The 20,985-nt window shown below is 46.4% G+C and overlaps 1 protein-coding gene across 1 annotated transcript in view; it reads left to right on the plus strand.

The window, feature by feature from the left end:
- Positions 1-20,985, plus strand: part of prex2 (phosphatidylinositol-3,4,5-trisphosphate-dependent Rac exchange factor 2) — an 88,295-nt gene that overhangs the window by 26,405 nt on the left and 40,905 nt on the right. Inside the window, exons 7-19 of the mRNA XM_077012887.1 lie at positions 1,614-1,747; positions 1,890-1,993; positions 4,342-4,491; positions 4,965-5,109; positions 9,872-9,972; positions 10,466-10,569; positions 10,738-10,787; positions 14,280-14,355; positions 14,790-14,862; positions 15,952-16,094; positions 17,206-17,298; positions 19,682-19,830; positions 20,147-20,232. Of these exons, the coding sequence (XP_076869002.1) occupies positions 1,614-1,747; positions 1,890-1,993; positions 4,342-4,491; positions 4,965-5,109; positions 9,872-9,972; positions 10,466-10,569; positions 10,738-10,787; positions 14,280-14,355; positions 14,790-14,862; positions 15,952-16,094; positions 17,206-17,298; positions 19,682-19,830; positions 20,147-20,232 (1,408 nt within the window). The remainder of the gene's footprint in view (positions 1-1,613; positions 1,748-1,889; positions 1,994-4,341; positions 4,492-4,964; positions 5,110-9,871; positions 9,973-10,465; positions 10,570-10,737; positions 10,788-14,279; positions 14,356-14,789; positions 14,863-15,951; positions 16,095-17,205; positions 17,299-19,681; positions 19,831-20,146; positions 20,233-20,985) is intronic.

Raw genomic sequence — 20,985 nt, forward strand, 5'->3', positions numbered from 1 at the left:
CTGTCTGGATGCAGAAAGTGTGGGTGGATATTTGTGTGTGTGTGTGTTTATGTGTGTACGTGTGTTTATGTTTGTGTGTGTATGTGTGTGTGTGTATAAGAGAGTATAAATTTGTGTGTGTGCATGTGTGTGTGTGTGTGTGTGTGTGTGTGTGTGTGTACATGTGTTTTCCTGTGTGTACACGTGCTTGCGTGCGTGTGTGTGTGTGTGTGTGTAGGTCTGTGCGTGTGTGTTTGTACACGTGTTTGCGTGTGTGTACACGTGTTTGCGTGTGTGTACACGTGTTTGCGTGTGTGTGTGTGTGTGTGTAGGTCTGTGTGTGTGTGTACACGTGTTTGCGTGTGTGTACACGTGTTTGCGTGTGTGTGTGTGTGTGAGAGAGAGAGAGGTAGAGAGGGTTATTTTTTCCATCTTTGCTTCCAGACGCTCCTGATTCATTCTGACCTAAAGCACAGCTTTTGGCTCTCAGCAGATCTGTAGGCAGTCTGAGCTCTGAGAGACCCACCCAACGTCTGCCTGCGTCTCCCAGACAACATCTGTGTCTAAATACGCCTCGTTTGTGTCTAAATAGAGAAGGCAGGATGTCTGACTGGTGGTGGCCATTTCTTGTTTTGAATTCTGTGGATCAAATTGTGTAACATTCTGTGATCTCACGTTTGCTCAGGTCATGTGATCTCACGTTTGCTCAGGTCATGAATTCTCACGTTTGCTCAGGTCATGTGATCTCACGTTTGCTCAGGTCATCATGACCTCAGCCTCCGTCATGCCGTTGCTGTACTGTGAGTGCCTCTCTGGGAATTTGTCGTGGTAATGCAGTCTGGCTCATACCTGTTCTTAAAGTGTAATTTTCACAGTGCCTCATCTATGAGGTACTGTTTCACAGACTGAACAGATGAAGGAGAAGAGAGAACAGAGAGGAGGAGAGAAAGGAGGAGAGGAAGAACAAAGACAAGAGGAGAGAGTACTAAGAGGAGAGATAGAGAGGAGTTTCACTTTGCCACTATCATGTTTGTGAGATACTGTTTCTCCAGATGAGAGAGGATGAGGGAGTTAATAGAAGAGGAGGAGAAACAGAACAGAAAAGAAGAGTGAACAGAGGAGGGGAGGTGGAGAACACAGGAGGGGAGGTGACAGCAACACTCAACACTTTGTCTGCCCTTTGGTCATGTGCTATATTTATCTCTGATGATGGGCTTCAAAAAGAAAACAATAGAAAAGAAACGTGTGTGGCGTCTTGGCAATGGTGGGCAGCCAAGGATCACGACACGTGGACCCAAGTGTGCTGGCAGCAGTTTGTGAGTTAGCACGTGGACCCGCGTGTGCTGAAAGCAGCTTGTGAGTTAGCGTGTGATGCTTCACTTTGTTAGGATCCAAAACCCACGCCCCGGCGGAGAGATGAAGTCCTACAGCAGGCACTGCTGCCGTTGGCACAGAGCCAGACCAAACCGCAGAGTCTCAGTTCATGGTGTGAAGTCAGTGAGCTTTCCTACCGCTGACGTCTCACTTCAAACTCCAGCATCTCCAGGATGAGGAGGATGAGGATGTGGGGCGTGGGTTAACATGCTCATGAGACTCCTGCTCACCCACGCTCTGCTCTGCCTCTCCCTGCACAGGGCTCCAGTGTCACAGACAGCTGCACTGAGATGTTGAAGCAGGGCGTGCTGCTAAAGATCTCCGCAGGAAATGTCCAGGAGCGCGTTTTCTTCCTCTTTGACAACTTGTTGGTGTACTGTAAAAAGAAGAACAGGTGATTGCTCTCTCTGAACCACAACCCCGGTCTGACCCCCACACACCCCACCCCACTCTGACCCCAACACACCCCACCCCACCCCACCACACTCTGACCACACCCCCACCCCACTTTCAGAGTCAGCTGTGCTGTCTTGCAGGAGGTTAAAGAACAGCAAGGCAGCCACGGAGGCGCCTCGATACCTGTTTAGGGGCAGAGTCAACACGGAGGTGATGGAAGTGGAGAACATGGATGACGGTACAGGTAAGAGTACACAGGTAAACGCACACAGGTAAGCATACACAGGTAAGCCCACTAGGTAAGCGCACACAGGTAAGCGTACACAGGCCAGGAACGCCACAGTGCTGCTGTAAAAAACTCCAATGCTGTCTTACATGCTAATGTTTTAAGATATTAGAAGCTTCAGAAATAAACAAAAACTCAGATAGCCCAGGTATCATGCCTCCATACAGGTATGCTACAGCTAAATATCTCTGCTAAATACCTTTATTAAGGAACTTTATCTCCTGGACGACTTTCTCTAGTTGAGTCCGGTTTTTTTTGTACACAGCAAGAAGTTAGAAAACAAAATGCTATCTTCTGGGTGAAATGAAGGTCCTTGAAGTTCAGAGGCTTTCTGAGCTCTGAGTTGAAGTGGAACTCAGCAGGGGAGGAATACTGGATATTGGTGGCATTTGTAGTAGCAATCATTTTGTTCTTGCCAAAGTTAATATCCATCTTCTTAAGAGGTGGATATGTTTCATCTTGGGGAGAACAATTTCATTTCCATCACCTAGATTCCCTCACCCACCTTCTCATGTTTCTGACTTTAAATGCAGAGCCACTTTATTATAGTGGCTTAACTCGTATATAATAGAAGCTTTGTAGATTGGTGTAAGGCATAGAAAAGCCATATAGAAGGCTGCATTGGTATCAGTGTAATCCATTCTGATTGTCAGACGGAAACAGAAAGCTCAGTACACCGAAAGCTCATGCCATGAAGCTCACTTTGAATTCCATAATGTGTAGGTCAGCTCTTTTCAAAGACTGAAATGCCGTGGTTTTAAAAGTGGGTATTGAACCAGTGACAGGTGAGCTGTTCTGTCTGAATGCAGCCACAGAGCAGATCGATGCTTGCCTCTGTTACGTAGCTGTAGTTGGTCTGATTCTGCCCCTGAGATATAAGTAGTTGTAATCAATACAAAATTAGAGCCGTAATTGCAGAGTGTCCAGCAAAATTAGAGCCATAATTGGAGACCGTCCAGGAAAATTCAGGGCCTTCATTTATGAGTGCCCGAGAAGGCCTGAGAGAGTGCCCTGATTACAATGTGGGGAAGGAAGATGTAAAGAGAGCAGGGAAGAGAGATTACCTCACACCCATAAAGCTCCCCAGCCAGAGAGCTCTCCCTTAGATCTCATTACACCCAATCACTGAGCTCTCCCTTAGATCTCATTACACCCAATCACTGAGGTCTCCCTTAGATCTCATTACACCCAATCACTGAGCTCTCCCTTAGATCTCATTACACCCAATCACTGAGGTCTCCCTTAGATCTCATTACACCCAATCACTGAGCTCTCCCTTAGATCTCATTACACCCAATCACTGAGGTCTCCCTTAGATCTCATTACACCCAATCACTGAGGTCTCCCTTAGATCTCATTACACCCAATCACTGAGCTCTCCCTTAGATCTCATTACACCCAATCACTGAGCTCTCCCTTAGATCTCATTACACTCAATCACAGAGCTTTCCTTTAGATCTCATTACACTCAATCACAGAGCTTTCCCTTAGATCTCATTCCACCCAATAACAGAGCTCTCCCTTAGATCTCATTCCACCCAATCACTGAGCTCTCCCTTAGATCTCATTCCACCCAATCACTGAGGTCTCCCTTAGATCTCATTACACCCAATCACAGAGCTCTTCCTTAGATTTTATTCCATCCAATCACAGAGCTCTCCCTTAGATCTCATTCCACCCAATCACACAGCTCTCCCTCAGATGTCATTTCATTCAATTACAGAGGTATTTTAACTTTAACAAAGTACCCAATTGAACTTGTATGGTAAATCTAAGGCTATTTTCAAGAAAAACTACCAAGAGCTATTGTGAAGCTAAAGCTTGTGTTGTCTTCAAAGCCCAAAGCTGTGATAATCAGATTTAAGGGGGTGATTTATTTCAGTTTATGTTCTTATCACACAGTTTGCTGATGCATTCAGGGCTAGGTTGAGAAATACCTTTTAATATCCACTTACTGTTTTTGAAAGACTGGTTTTTCCCCATAAACGCACGCATTCCCATAAATTGCATATATGGCATAACAATCACCCATCTGATTAGATTCTTGGTACTATGCAGTTTTCATCTGCACAGCATGAAACTACTTTTGATGATACACACGCACACACGCATAAACACTCGCATTCCCATAAATTGCATATATGGCATAACAATCACTTATCTGATAAGATTCTTGGTACAATGCAGTTTTCATCTGGACAGCATGAAACTACTTTTGATGATACCTCTTCTATTTTGCCAAAACGCTTCTGCACGATCCAACATTCTGCACCACTTCAACATTGGCTCTGGTTCTGTTTGCGTAGCTGACTACCACAGCAGCGGCAACATCGTGAACAACGGCTGGAAGATCCACAACACCGCGAAGAACAAGTGGTTCGTGTGCATGGCCAAGTCTGCTGAGGAGAAGCAGGAGTGGCTGGAGGCCATTCTGAAGGAGCGGGAGAGGAGGAAGAGTGAGTGTGGGCCGGGGTGTTGGCAGGGACCCAGCCGGCCGGTGCAGTACCCCCTGCCCAGACGTGGCCCGAGTGGCTAGCACGCGGGTAGCTCCTGGTTTATGATGTGTTCATTGCAGCTGTAGTTGGTGGGTTATGATGTGTTCAGTGCAACTGTGGTTGGTGGGTTATGATGTGTTTTGCGTAACTGTAGTTCCTGGTTTATGATGTGTTCAGTGTGGTTGTAGTTCCTGGTTTATGATGTGTTCAGTGCAGCTGTGGTGGGTTGGTGGGTTATGATGTGTTCAGTGCGACTCCCTGACCTTTATCCCAGCAGTGTGCTAACACCTGGGTAACATCAAGGCCTTGTTCTGAGCAGAACTGCCAGGATTAACAGCGCTGCGTGAACTTTGTAGACCGTCTAATGTTCCTTACATCAGCACTGAAGTCTGAAATGATCTCTTGTACTCTCTCTCTCTCTCTCTCTCCTGAAGCGCTGAGGTTGGGCATGGAACAGGACACCTGGATGATGATCTCGGAGAAAGGCGAAAAACTCTACAACCTTATGAGCAAACAGGGCCACCTCATTAAGGACAGGAAACGCAAGCTCACCACTTTCCCCAAGTGCTTCCTGGGAAGGTGTGTCTGCAGCACTAACCGTGACCACCTCAGCTGCCCACAGAGCATGCAGAAAATGCTTCAATGAATGCAGCTGCACACTGAAAATATGAAACTGTTTGTCTGAAGGTTATCAGGTAAACAGAGGTGTCAATTCCAGGTTCAGAAAGTAAAAGCCCTCACCAGGATTTTGCTCAAGCTTGCTAGATTTTCTAATTAGTGCAATCCAGGTTAAATTAGTGGAATCAACACAATTCAGGAAGCCTGAGGACTTTTATTTTCTGAACCTGGAATTGACACCTCTGCAGATAAAGAACAGAGACACGTTGATGATAGTTCAACAGTAGAGATGAAGAGTGAGTGTGTGTCCCAGTCTGAGTGGTGGGCTGGAGATGGCATCCGAGTGTGTAAGGGAAGGCCGGCAGCTGGTCTGGTTGTGGATGAGCGACCCGTCTGTGCTGGACAACGTCGTTTGGCTCTATTGTTCACTGGCTTTGCCTGCTGAAAAACATCTCTAATACCTACAGGGAACACATTTTTAACAGAGCTATGTTTGAAGTCAGATACCTACAGAGGACAGATTATTAACATTAAGTATGTTAATACTTAATGTTAATAATGTTAATGTAACGGCGGGTGTAGGAGGCAGGCACTACGACGTTATCGGTGAACATGGAACGTTTATTCAAACAAACACGTGTAAGCTCCGGGTGGAGCGCGAGCAGCCACAAACAACACTCGCGCAGACACGAAACTTTAGACAAAGACAAGCACAAGACACTGCGCGAATGCACATTAAATAGGTGATTAACACAGACCCTCGTGATCTCGAGACAAGGCACAGGTGCGACTATGAACACGCTCACAAACGACCCACACCCACGGAACTACAAATATGGACATAACGACACGCAGACGACATAGCGGCACGCCCACAGGGAAGGGTCCAGAGCTGTGACCGTGACAGTTAATACAGATTATTATCATTAAGTATGATTTCACACTTATTAGTTAAGTGTGAAATCAATTATTTAGAAAAAAACACATTAACAGCTACATCTGAAGTCAAATACCCACAGAGGATGCATTTGTAATAGAGCTACATCTGAAGTCAAATACCCACAGAGGACGCATTTGTAATAGAGTTCCATCTGAAGATGTGCTACTTACTTGTGCTTCAGTATATCAAGAATATTCCAGAACAAAAATCCATCTGTTCTTTCTCTTTATATATATCTCTCCATATGTGTCTTTATATCTCTCCCAGGAGAATTGAGACTGTCCCCTCCCCCTGTTTTGTTACAGTCAAATCAATTCCAGGCCCTTTCACTCCTGGGTCCTGCCTGAAGACAGCCGCCTCGCTGTCTCTCAGTATGGTGTTTGTGGAGCGCTGGTGTAAATCAGGGCTGTGTCGCACCCCGGCACCCAGACTCCCAGAGACGATACACAATGTGCGGTGTGTGCGGACAGATCCTGGGCTGAGAGGGGGTCAGGAATGCTTTCTCTGCAGGGCCTGCACAGTGCCGTGGGGGGGGAGCTCAGAGTGCCCAGAGGCCTCCAGCAGGTTTTGCCACCTTCCGCAGCACAGGCTGGTAGAAAACAACTTTGCAATGGTGCGAAAGTTGGTGTTTTTCTTTAATGACTAAGCTTTATTTTTAGTGTCGTTCTATTATGTAAGATACATTGGGAAAATCTTCCTTCACCTGAATGTACAGAGCTTTCAGCATGTAAAACAGCACTGCTCTGACACTGAGGGCTGTAGAAGTTAAATCAGGGTAGTTTTCTGCTTTGGTGATCAAAGAGAAATGGTCAGGAAATGCGGTCTGCTTCCTGGAAATAAACGCTTGCTGAGACACATCACCTAAGAATGGACATGATCCTAAATGTGGTGTCTGTGCACTGGATCCCAAGTCCAAACATCTGTGTGAGCCACACACAGCTCTTCTGGACTGGGGTTCTTTGGGAACGTCTGTGTGAGCCACACACAGCTCTTCAGGACTGGGGTTCTTTGGGAACATCTGTGTGAGCCACACACAGCTCTTCAGGACTGGGGTTCTTTGGGAACATCTGCGTGAGCCACACATGGCTCTTCTGGACTGGGGTTCTTTGGGAACGTCTGTGTGAGCCACACATAGCTCTTCTGGACTGGGGTTCTTTGGGAACATCTGTGTGAGCCACACATAGCTCTTCAGGACTGGGGTTCTTTGGGAACAGTGCTGTATTTCTCAGGCAGAATCTTCTCTGCTGGACCTGTCCTATCAGCCACAACAAATGGGGTGATGCTGGTAAAAAAACCTGTTCCCGAGCTTGGGTTAGGGTTAGGGTTCAAAGCCTGTTCCTGAGCTTGGGTTAGCCTTAGGGTTCAAAGCTTGTTCACTAGAACCCCAGCAATAAAGTCTAAACACACCGACCCACTGTGATATACATCCGGTCACAAGTATGTTGCTTTTTCTGAGACACTATGTCCTAACCTTAACCCTAAAGTGAATGTGGATGTGGACATAGACATAGACTTGGGTGTGGACATTGGGTGGCTGGGTTAAGAGTGGAACTTTATAGCATGTGTTTGTAGTATTTATAATTGATTGTAGTATTTATTAATTTATAGAAAGTTATCTGTTTCAGGCAAAGTTGATATAGTTGTGTGAGAGATAGAAGTAGTGAGAGATGAGGGTACCATTTTTGTTGAGGTGGGTGTGTGATGTGGGGTTTGTGTGTTTGTATAGGCCAGGTCTACTGCCATCTTCTGGTGAAATATAAAATAGCTTTTTGTACGTCTGTATTTTATGCTGTGGTCACCAGTGCTGGCAGGTCGCATATTATTGATTTTATGACAGACACTGCAGGCTGGTGGAATATGAACGCAGGTTGCATTTGGGACCTTGGCCCAGACTTTGGACCTGTCTGATATAGTGGGACATGTGGTAGTCTTTCTGACTTTAAATGTGGTATTCATTGCATAAAGACTCTGTTCTCTGACTCTGGTGCAGCATTTGTTGATAAGAGGGTCATAAGGTCATGAATGAGGGACAGTAGTGACCCCTCAAGTCAAAGGGGTTAATGCCAAATATTCCCTGTGCGATGCTGGGTTAGGTTTAACAAGAGGAGGTGGACACACGTGTGACGTTTACATTTTCTTTTAATTTAACAGAACAGGCACGGAGGGCACAAGCATGATGAGGCCAGACAAACTAACAAATACACTAATCCAAAGAACTGCACTACTGCAGGAATACGAAAGATAAAACTAACAAACAAAACTACACACAATTACAAACAAGACTAACCAGAGTACACTAGACAACCAGGAACATGTTGTACATATTTACAAATTTTGACAAAACACAGAGAAATCACTAGGGTTTACTGCCAATGGGAAAATGGGGCAAAGAGTTCAGGGACACAAAGTAAGAGAACCAAGGGGTCGAGTAATTTAAACAAACTGAACATCAACATTTATTACACAACTTAGATAGGGCATAAGGACTTAGAATCACAGAGATATTAGCCACTCAAACCATGTAATTCATAACAAGGGACCATGAAGACTATTCAGTAACACTGCCCCAGAAGGTAAGACAGCAAACACGAGTAAATAACAAACCAAGAGACCAAAAACAAACTAAAAACAGCTGAAACCTATAAAAGAAGGTGGGGTTATAAATGAGAAGGTGAGACGGACAGAATAAGGAACAGGATCGGCAGGAGGGCGGAGCCAGACAAGACATCTAGGCGATATTTTCACCAGGCGATATTTGAATCACGTCTGTGTGATACACACACACAAACACACATGCATGCACACACCACACACTCACACACACATACACACGAACATCCAAAGGGTGATAGTTTAGTTAGGATGGTGAGTCTGTTCAGGGGCTCTGGGTCAGTATTGTGTCTGTTCGGTGTCTGTGGCAGCCTCAGTCTTGGCTCAACTCATACTGTGTTTGTTTTGGTTTATAATCATATGCTAATGCTGCCTGTGGGATTACCATTTATAATCACGCTAATGCTGTGACACCGCCACATAAGGGAACCTGTGGGATTATCATTCATAACCACGCTACTGCTGCCTGTGGGATTACCATTTATAATCACGCTAATGCTACCTGTGGGATTATCATTCATAACTTTGCTAATGCTGCCCAGAGGTGTCAATTCCAGGTTCAGAAAGTAAATGTCCTCACCAGGAATTTGCTCAAGCTTGCTAGATTTTCTAATTAGTGCAATCCAGGTAAAATTAGTGGAATCAACACAATCCAGGAAGCCTGAGCAAAATCCTGGTGAGGACTTTTACTTTCTGAAACTGGAATTGACACCTCTGATGCTGCCCATGGGATTACTATTATAACCATGCTAATATTGCCTGTGGGATTACACATCATAACCATGCTAATACTGCCTGTGGGTTAGCCATTCATAACCACGCTAATGCTGCTTGTGGGATTAGCATACATATCCATGCTATAGCTGCCTTTGGGATTACTATTTATAACCACACTAATACTGCCTGTGGGATTACCATTCATAACCACGCTAATGCTGCCTTTGGGATTCCTATTTATAACCACGCTAATACTGCCTGTTGGATTACCATTTATAAACATGCTAATACTGCCTGTGGGATTACCATTTATAACCACGCTAATACTGCTTGTGGGATTAGCATACATATCCACGCTAATACTGTCTGTGGGATTACCATTCATAACCACGCTAATACTGCCTTTGGGATTAGCATTTATAACCACGCTAGTGCTGCCTGTGTTGTTGCCCATAGTGAGTTTGTTGCCTGGCTGATGGAGATCAGAGAGACGGATAACCTGGAGGAGGGCGTCCACCTGGGCCAGGCCTTGCTGGAGAACGGCATTATACACCACGGTCAGCATGCACACACTTACAGTCCGATACATCCTCCTTCCTCTATTGTCTTACCTGTCTCAGGAGTGATATAGCCCCTGTAGGATTATTGTCCATTACCACGCAAATGCTGCCTGTGTGATTACCATTCATAGCCAGACTAATGCTGCGTGTGATTTTACTGTCTATAACCACGCTAATGCTGTCTGTGGGATTACCGTTCATAACCACGCTAATGCTGCCTGTGGGATTACTGTTCATAACCATGTTAATGCTGCCTGTGGGATTACTGTTCTTAACCATGCTAATGCTGCCTGTGGGATTACTGTTCATAACCACGCTAATGCTGCCTGTGGGATTACCGTTCATAACCACGCTAATGCTGCCTGTGGGATTACTGTTCATAACCATGCTAATGCTGCTGCATGTGAAGCTTCATACTGCTGATGTGTGAGTGATTTGAGTTCTTCATTCTGCTGTGATTCTCGGGCACTTCTCGCTGTCTATGATCCAGTCACTGACAAGCACCAGTTCAAGCCTGAGCCCCTGCTATACCGCTTCCGCTGTGATGACGGCACGTATCACCCGCGCAGTGACATGCAGGATGTCATCTCCAAGGTAATCTAACCAGAGGCCACCTTCATCCCTTCTTCCAAATTGTTTATGGCACTTCATTATTAATGATCTCTGACTCTCCCTCTCTCTGTCTCCCTCTGTCTCTCTCTGTTCTGTCTGTCTCCCTGTCTATCTCTTGCACTTTGTCTTCCCCCCCACACCCCCACCCAGGGTGTGAGGCTCTTCTGTCGACTGCACAGCCTGTTCTCTCCAGTGATCAGGTGAGCAATCATCTGTGTGTGTCTGCTTAGACTCATCGCATCTGTCTGTGTCTGCTTAGACTCATCACATCTGTGTGTGTCTGCTTTGACTCATCACATCTGCGCATGTCTGCTTTGATTCATCACATCTGTGTGTGTCTGCTTTGACTCATCACATCTGCGTGTGTCTGCTATGACTCATCACATCTGTGCGTGTCTGCTTTGACTCATCACATCTGCGCATGCTTGCTTTGATTCATCACATCTGTGTGTGTCTGCTTTGACTCATCACATATGTGCGTGTCTGCTTTGACTCATCACATCTGCATGTGTCTGCTTTGACTCATCACATCTGTGCATGTCTGCTTTGATTCATCACATCTGTGTGTGTCTACTTTGACTCATCACATCTTTGTGTGTCTGCTTTGACTCATCACATATGTGCGTCTGCTTTGACTCATCACATCTGTATGTGTGTGCTTTGACTCATCACATCTGTGCATGTCTGCTTTGATTCATCACATCTCTGTGTGTCTACTTTGACTCATCACATCTGCGCATGTCTGCTTTGATTCATCACACCTGTGTGTGTCTGCTTTGACTCATCACATCTGCATGTGCCTGCTATGACTCATCACATATGTGTGTGTCTGCTTTGACTCATCACATCTGTGCGTGTCTGCTTTGACTCATCACATCTGCGCATGCTTGCTTTGACTCATCACACCGTTGTGTGTCTGCTTTGACTCATCACGTCTGTGTGTCTGCTTTGACTCATCACATCTGCATGTGTCAGCTTTGACTCATCACATCTGTGTGTCAGCTTTGACTCATCACATCCGTATGTGTCTGCTTTGACTCATCACATCTGCATGTGTCAGCTTTGACTCATCACATCTGTGTGTGTCTGCTTTGACTCATCACATCCGTATGTGTCTGCTTTGACTCATCACATCTGCATGTGTCAGCTTTGACTCATCACATCTGTGCATGTCTGCTTTGATTCATCACATCTGTGCGTGTCTATTTTGACTCATCGCATCTGTGTGTGTCTGCTTTGACTCATAACATCTGTGTGTCTGCTTTTACTCATAAATAAAGCACTTCCTGTGCCACTTCCTGTGTTGGCATACATTGATAATCTGCTATGTCCTGGTGGTAGTGAGCTTGTCCTGCTTAGTTTGAAGTCTGCAAAAGGAATGTGTGCCTTTTTTTCTGTTCTTCAGCTATGTGTTCCTCTGGAGAGTTTTATTTGTCCTGGAGGCAAATGACATGTGCTTTGTAATGGTAGTACTGACCAGACTGGCCACAGTCCCTGGAGTGGAGCAAACCCGTTCCACAAACACCAGGTCTTTTCATGTGGCTAATTCTGGGGCCACTGTTTATAACCAAGTGCCCTTTAGTAGAATACGGTGACGCTGCCTCCTTCTGTGTAAGCGGGGGAGTGTTAAAAGTGTAGCAGTTTAACCCAGGGCCTAGTAGGTCGCCCTTCTGTCTTCACTGGGGATGTTTACAGAGCACTGTCTGTGTGCTGACAAAGACACTTTGCTGTGTGTGCAGAGGCCTTTTGTGCGGGGCCTAACTGAACAGTCACAGTGGCATTTGGCCTGTTGGGGAACAGATGGAGAGCGTACAACCCTCATGGTGTTTTTCAGCTGTTGGTCCTTTGTGATGGACACTGTTCCGGGGGGTTCTGGGCCTGTTTAGAGCTGTCACACGCTGTGAGAAATCACAAACTGTTTAAATAAACTGGTCTTCAGGGCAGCAGAGCTGTTAGATTGAGTGGAACAGAGATTAAGCAGTTTCTTTATGTGTAAGGAGAGTGAGTCTCTGTGTGTAAAGAGTATGAGTCTCTGTGTGTATGGAGGGTGAGTCTGCTTGTATGGAGTCTTTTTCTGGTAATGCAGTCTCTGCTGCAGCTTGGGTTCTGGGTTGTGTTGGGATCTCTGCACTGTAATGTGGTTTCTCAGCACTGAAACGTGTTCTCAGTGCTGTAACGTGTGTTCTCAGTGCTGTTATGTGTGTTCTCAGCACTGTAACGAGTGTTCTCAGCAGTGTTAAGTGTGTTGTCAGCGCTGTAGCGTTCAGCAGGTACAGCCACAGATGACTGTTCGGCACCCATATTGTCCTGACACACTGGGAGTTAGTAGGCCGTTTCATGGTGTTCATCCAACGCTCTCATTCAGGCACTACAGTTACTCTACAGGTTTTACTCTTCTCTAGACTACATTATAATTAGTTTATTACATTTGTCTGGACTGTGTTCTAATTAGTTCATTAAACGTCTCTGGACTATATTGGTATCAGTTCATTAGTTGGAAATTCAGGGACGCTAGTAGCCCCCAAAGCTTGGAGAGACGGACCCCAGTCATAAAGACAATCCACTGTAAGGAAAGATGTTGAGAGAACCAGTGGTCAAGAGCATGCATGAGTCCAGACCATGGGCTAACCCTGACCCTAACCCTAACTCCTCATCCTAACCCTTCACGCTACCCCTAATCCTATAGCACAGGGTGGAGCTTAACTTGAGGATGTCAGTGGTTAGGCAGAGGAGGCGTGGTCAGTGGGTAGGCAGAAGAGGCGTGGCCATTGTACAGATGGGGGAAGTGTGGAAGGCGTGACCCTTGATTACTGCTCCCTGGTTGGCTCAGGGCAGTGTGCTTGTGTCATGGCCCTGGCCCTCCTTTCATCTGTCAGTGTAATGGCAACAAGCCAGGTGGTTTAGTTCAGCCCAGTACAGTCAAGCCCAATGCAGTCCAGCCCAGTATGGTACAGCCCAGTACGGTACAGCCCAGTGTAGCCCAGCCCAATACGGTACAGACCAGTACCTTGGCTGTGTGTGTGTGTGTGTGTTGGCGGGGGGTGTACTTCCCAGAATTCTCTGGCCTAGTGTGTGTCCCTTGGGAGACCATTGGTTTCATGGGAAAGTCTCTCTTCTGTTTCCTAGTGAATTCCCAGAGTCAGACTACAGTCACAGAAACGTTTCATCTGCCTCCCTGAACCGTATAGCTGAGCCAGCAGTGGGCAGAGCTAGAACTTTTGACCTCAGTTGAAAAAAGAGAGCTCACTGGCAGACATTTAGAGCTAAGGACCAGTATAGCGCATTTCTCCTTTGACTTGTGACGGTTCACCACTGTGATTGTTAATTGTGATTGTTAATTGTGATTGTTAAGTCCTTGCACAAGTCAGGAAGCTGCAGTTTCCTGCACTGATGATTTGCTGCTGTGTGGTGTTTTTCTCATATGAACTGGCTCTCAAATTAAACGGGTATACCATGAACTCATAGTCTCATTCGAGATTAGACCAGCGAAAGACCGGAAATCAGTGGGAAAAACCCAGCCCACCTGGGAATTATTGAGGGGAGCGGCAGCGCAGAATAGCAAGGAAGTTCAGCTCTCTCAATAGCTTTGACAGAAGGTTGTAGGCGAGATCTGCAGGTCATGGGTCACGTTAGAATAACTTCCTGTAAGGTCTTAATCCATTTAAGTAACAGTTTTTTCTGTGTGTATTCAGGGATAAGGACTACCATTTAAGAACATACAAATCAGTGGTGATGGCGAACAAGCTCATTGACTGGCTCATAGCACAGGTAAGACCACTCACAGCACAAGTAAGACCACTCACAGCACAGGTAAGACCACTCACAGCACAGGTAAGACCACTCACAGCACAGGTAAGACCACTCACAGCACAGGTAAGACCACTCACAGCACAAGTAAGACCACTCACAGCACAGGTATGGTCCCTAGTCTGGCCTTCTCTACTAAAGAAGCACACTAAAGCACAAGAGCGTTTATCACTCATGTCACGGCATGACATGGTTGGAAGTTCTGGGAAGCCAGAAGTATTTTAAAAAGGAATCACAACTAGACTGAACTACAGCCTCAGTTGTCACTTTTTGGTGACTTTGATATAAATGTGTTTTCACTCGAACTTGAGACGTGCAGTTCAAGGATAGGATGTGTGGACCATGCGCACGCAGGGCCAGGCAGTGACAGTTAGGTCTCTTTTCTTCTTTGCAAGGGTGACTGTCGTACAAGAGAGGAAGCGTTGATCTTGGGAGTGGAGCTGTGTGACAATGGATTCATGCATCATGGTATGACTGGCATCCATCTCTCTCACCTTCTCCTCCTCCCTCTCTTCCTTCTTCCTCTCTCACCTCCTCCTCTCCCTCATTCTATGCCGTTTCTCCTCTTTTCCCTTTCTTTCTGTAAAGACAGTGGACTCATACACTCCCAACAAACAAAAGCCCCCTTGTGTTCTTCTTTAACTGAGTAATGTTTGGTGCTTCCTCTCCACCCAAGCCTGCCCTGGAACTGCCACTACAACCAATCGGTGGATCTTGTCAGTGTGTGTCACCGTAAGCTCCTGCAGACGCCCTGCAGACGCCCCGCAGACGCCCTGCAGACGCCCTGTGTGCTTTCACGGTTGAATGGCCCATCACTGTAGCATCTGGTTGTTTACAGAAGTGGAACCTCATTTAAAGAGCGTGAAGCTGGGAATCGCATGTGACTCACATTGTCATCAGGAACTGGATGGATCTGCCCCCCAAAGCTCTTCACACAGAACACATTATAGACAAATGTCTGAATCCTAATGACCCTGGCAGGCGTCTCCTCTGATCAAATCTGCAGCCATTCCTGCTCATGCTTATTTTGACTTTCAGTTGTATTATTTTTTTCACTTTCACTTGTTTTTCTTTCATGGTTATTAAGACTTTAGAGGTTATATCTGATCTTGCCAGTGAAACTGAGGTAAATAAGAAAGAAAATACCATTCAGTTTTTTTTTTCTTTTAGTGCGGCTATTTTGTTCTTGGGAGAGTAGAATGGGGGGTTGAATTAAGGCCTGCCGTTGCTGTGGAGATAGCTTTAATTCAGAGCACGGGCCCTTCTCAGCAGACTGGACCCCTTCAGCCCGGTCTGTACACGTCCCTGAGAGAGGCCCCTCGCCAACTTGCCCCCACATCTTACTGCTTCATGTTGTTTTCCGTCTCTGGTAGAAGTCTCTCACACCCTGAACTTTGGTCCAATTTTCACCCGCCTTGAGACCTGAAAGTCAAAGAGATCACAAAGATTAATATTTTACAGTTGTGCAATGTTATGGACATTTACCGTGACACTGAGACCTGCAGATTGTCTGGAGGGATATCAGCGTTTAATTCCAGGGAGTCTTCTTTCTCGCAGTGTTGGAGAAGAGTGAGTTTAGGGATGAGGCTCTTCTCTTCCGATTCTTCGCTGATGAAGAGATGGAAGGATCCAACACAAAGCACAAGCCAGTGAAGCACGATCTTAAGATCGTGGAGAACATCGTTGCCAAGTCACTGCTGGTAAGAGACCAGCAGCTCTGACACACTTTTCATGAGGTGATGTGGCACTGCTGTGGGTGGAGCAGACTGAGGAGTCGGGGAGGGGAGGAGTGTGGGAGTGAGCAGTGTTGGGGGGACAGTGTTGAGGGGCAGTCTGGGAGTGAGCAGTGTTAGGGGGACAGTGTTGAGGGGCAGTCTGGGAGTGAGCAGTGTTAGGGGGACAGTGTTGAGGGGCAGTCTGGGAGTGAGCAGTGTTAGGGGGACAGTGTTGAGGGGCAGTCTGGGAGTGAGCAGTGTTAGGGGGACAGTGTTGAGGGGCAGTCTGGGAGTGAGCAGTGTTGGGGGACAGTGTTGAGGGGCAGTCTGGGAGTGAGCAGTGTTAGGGGACAGTGTTGAGGGGCAGTCTGGGAGTGAGCAGTGTTGGGGGACAGTGTTGAGGGGCAGTCTGGGAGTGAGCAGTGTTGGGGGACAGTGTTGAGGGGCAGTCTGGGAGTGAGCAGTGTTGGGGGACAGTGTTGAGGGGCAGTCTGGGAGTGTGGCAGTGTTGGGGGGACAGAGTTGAGGGGCAGTCTGGGAGTGAGCAGTGTTGGGGGACAGTGTTGAGGGGCAGTCTGGGAGTGAGCAGTGTTGGGGGACAGTGTTGAGGGGCAGTCTGGGAGTGTGGCAGTGTTGGGGGGACAGAGTTGAGGGGGCAGTCTGGGAGCGTGGCCATGTTGGGGGGGGGGGCAGTCTCGGAGTGTGAAGTGTTGGGGGGGCAGTGCCAGCTTAAGCTGTTGTTTCATTCAGTCTATGTTCAGAGCTCTGCTGGCTTCATTCAGAGCCAAAGTGTTCCTTCACTAATTAAGAATGGCTACTCTCTCATTACTTACACACTGGGAGTTGGCTAGGTTCAGACCACAGTGCTATGCATTAACGCTGAATGAGTGAGTGAGTGAATGATTATATGGGTGAATGAGTATATGAATGAATGAGTATATGAGTGAATGCTGGGAGCACTAATGCAGGAGCTGCTGTAAAGGCATGCTGCATACTCATGCACTCACATACGGGGAAGCTTTAGTGTCCTGCACCCTAATGCCCTAATGCCCTAATGCCCTACACCTTAATGTGAAATATGCACTTTTCCCTTCAGATAAGGCCCAGTGATGGGGGCTATGGCTTCACCCTAGAAGACCGTAACAGAGTCCCAATTGTCAAGTCAGTGGAGAAAGGCTCGAATGCAGAGGTACATTTCCTGAGTCTTGAGTTGGGTCTGAGATGTCTTCAGACATGTGCACACGGTGTCTTGAGTAGAGCACCAACCTTCCTCCTGGACGTCAGCCATTTGTGCTGGAATCGTTAAGCCTGTCTTAAAATTCAATCAGTTTCAGAATGTGTCAGAAGTGTGATATTTGATCATGTGATATTTGTGTCTGTATGAAGTCTACTGTAATACTAAAGGCGTAGAGGGAAGAGGAGGCAGACACAAGTGCTGAGAGGAGCAAGATTCATTGTACGCAAATCCAAACTTGGAGTCATTTACATGGACCACGGTCGCATCTTTTAAGCAATCCGAACAAGGATACAATACTAACATGAACTGAAGAACATATAACAATCAATACACCAAATAAACATTACCATACAGGTGAACACAAATAGAGGAGCCAGGAACAATCAACATGAAACACGTAATTACAAAGCACAATTCATTGACACATTCACAGTCACAGTAACATTACATGGGCGGGAACGTAAAACACGTGGAAAATCTAAACATGAACACATGGGGAAATAAAACAAAGACATGATTGACAGATGAGGGCGGGCCAGGCGTGACATCTAGTCAGTGATATTTGGTCTCTAAGGTGTTGAATCAGTATTCATGTGAGTGTATTTGTCTGGGACTAGTATTTCTTTTAGAGGGGTTAATTACTTTACCTGCCTTATCGTGCCATCATTTAAGAAGCAATCTACTATCTATTATAATAATAAATGAATTATCAATATTAGTATTCTTGCAAACAGTCAGAATCGAGCTGGTGTGGTGAGTTTTGGGGGAGGACTGAAGCGTCTGCATGCACAGCAATACGTAGAGTCTGAATTTTTTATATTCAAGCCAAGTATATTGCAACAGTTCACCATAACTGATTTCTTTGGCTCTAACTGCCTTTGTGCATGAGTGTCTTTATTATTTTTTTAAAGAATATATCACCTTTTATTTTCATTTTTGGAAAGAGCTATAGAGCAAAAAAAGGCACACTACGATGAGATTTATGTGTTAGCCATATAGCTAGTTAGCTAACTAGCTGGCTAGTTACATGCAGCTAGCCATAAAGTACTTCATATGTAGCACATTCTCACTAGCCTAGATGACTACGTATTACCAACCCCTCTCTAAAGAAAGGAGCTACTGGCTGTTCTAAATGACGTAACCTTCTACAAAGAGTAGCTAGAGGGGTCTGAATACTCAAAGTCGCTTCTGTGAAATGTTTCTGTGAATCTTTACAAAAATATCCTTCTCTGTGATTAGTGCTCTCCAGATCTGCAGCTGTAGTCTAGGTGAGAGGGCAAATCTGAAGGGGTAATCCTTGGTGGGGGGTAGTCTGAAGGGGTAATCCTTGGATGTAGGGGAGGGTAGCCTGAAGGGGGTAATTCTTGGTGATGAGGGGTTTGGGGTGGGATTGGGATGTCTGAAGGGGTAATCCTTGATGGACAGTGGGTAGTTGTAATCCTATGTGTGTGTGTGTGTGTGGGGGGGGGGGGGGGGGGGGGGGGGGGGGTCTGTAGCTGTACCCTGCATCAAAGGATACAATGTTGATGGCATAACAGGAAAAACCAAACTCTATGCTTTCAACATGGAGCTGTAAAATGTGGTCTATGTGATCTGCCTGTGCACTCGTATAGATAAGAGGACATCTCATAAATATGCTCTTCATGTGACTCACCCTCTTACACGCACACCCACACACACATTCTCTCTATAGTACACACGGACACACAAAATTTGAAGATAAACAGGCAAGGGAAAGGCCTTTCCTTTTTCTGCAAAGCTGACTTGGCACAGGATGTGTGTGTGTGTGTGTGTGTGTGTGTGTGTGTGTGTGTGTGTGTGTGTGTGTGTGTGTGTGTGTGTGTGTGAGCGTGAGTGTGTGTGCCTGCGTGTGTGTGTGTGTGCTTGCATGCGTGCGTGTGTGTGTGTGTGTGTGTGTGTGCGTGTGTGTGTGTGCCTGCGTGTGTGTGTGTGTGTGTGTGCGTGTGTGTGTGTGTGTGCCTGCGTGTGTGTGTGTGTGCATGCATGCGTGCGTGTGTGTGTGAGTGTGAGTGTGTGAAGACATGCACTAGCAGTAGGGGTGAGGGACATGGATAGGTACCATAGCTGTGTGTGTGTGTGTGTGTGTGTGTGTGTGTGTGTGTGTGTGTGTGTGTGTGTGTGTGTGTGTGTGTGCGCTTCATATGACAGAAGACTGTGTTTACAGGAGATTTGTGTAATAATAGCATAATTTTTAAGCAACCAGTTTTGGAAGTCAGCAACTTCTGGGTTCAGTAATATACAGACTGATTTGGGAGTGATTTGATAATATGGCATTTCAGAAAGATGAATAACAGTGTGATGTTTGTGCCTGCAGATGGCTGGTTTGGAGGTGGGGAGAAAGATCTATGCCATCAATGGAGAGCTGGTCTTCCTGAGGCCTTTCCACGAGGTGGAGAGTTTTCTGAAGAAGTGCTCCAACAGCGAGGGTCCACTTAGAGTCCTTGTCAGCACCAAGCCCAGACAGTACGTCCAGAACACAGCTCCCCCTCTGAGACATGTCCGCTACGTCTTAAAGCAGTCTCTCATCCACAGTCCGGGTACTCCGCTGTGGTCTGGGAACATTAAAGTCGTGTGTTAGGGTGTTGACAAGGGCTCTCGGATCTCATTAAATTTAATGAGATTTTTGAGGATTAAAATGGACAGTCCTAGCAAAATCAGGACAAGTTGCAACCCTATTTCTCAGGTTGTTGTGGTTATGGGTGTTTCTGTCTGTCACTTCATATGTGTGTGTGTGTGTGTGTGTGTGTGTGTGTGTGTGTGTGTGTGTGTGTGTGTGCAGGACTGTAAAGATCCCGGATTCAGCAGATGGGCTGGGCTTTCAGATCAGGGGCTTTGGTCCGTCTGTGGTGCACGCGGTCGGCAGAGGTAATGAGAGATATGAGACAGAGGAAGGAGGGGGAGGGGCGGAGAGGAACCACTACTCTCTGCCATATCATTCTGTGTGTTTGTGTGTGTGTGCATGCATATTTGTGCATGTATGTGTGTGAGTATGTGTGTGTGCACATGTGTGCGTGTGTGTGGGTGTGTGTGCATCCCAGCTGCAGAACAGTTGGATGTGAAAAGGACTGGAATACAACTAAACTGGAAAATTCAATACATATAACAAGCATAGAGACCGAGACAGAGAGAAAGGGAGAAGGAGAGAGACAGAGAGAAAGGGAGAAGGAGAGAGACAGAGAGAGAGGAGACAAAGATTATTTCATAGTAATTCATACTGTAATGGGTTTGTGAGTGCCCAGTGTTCCATCAGGGTAACCCCCCCCCCCACAAACCCCACCCACAAACCCCACCCAATTTAAGGCACCGTCCATGGAGAAAAGGCTATCTTACAACTTCTCCACCCTCTGCTCCCATCCAGCACCTACACCCGAGTGTGTGTAATCTCTGCAGGAAGCAGCAGATGGAGGAATGAGCTGGGTGTGAAAGAAATAGCATCAGACACACACACACACACAAACACACACACACACACACACACACACACACACACACACACATACACACACACACACACACACATACACACTTTCTCTATCTCCCTCACACATTCTGTGGAAGCCTCTCATTTCCAACCCTCTGGGTCAGCTATCCTGCTGCTCTTACATTAATATGATAATA

Source organism: Brachyhypopomus gauderio, chromosome 7, assembly GCF_052324685.1.
Source record: "Brachyhypopomus gauderio isolate BG-103 chromosome 7, BGAUD_0.2, whole genome shotgun sequence".
NCBI lineage: Eukaryota > Metazoa > Chordata > Actinopteri > Gymnotiformes > Hypopomidae > Brachyhypopomus > Brachyhypopomus gauderio.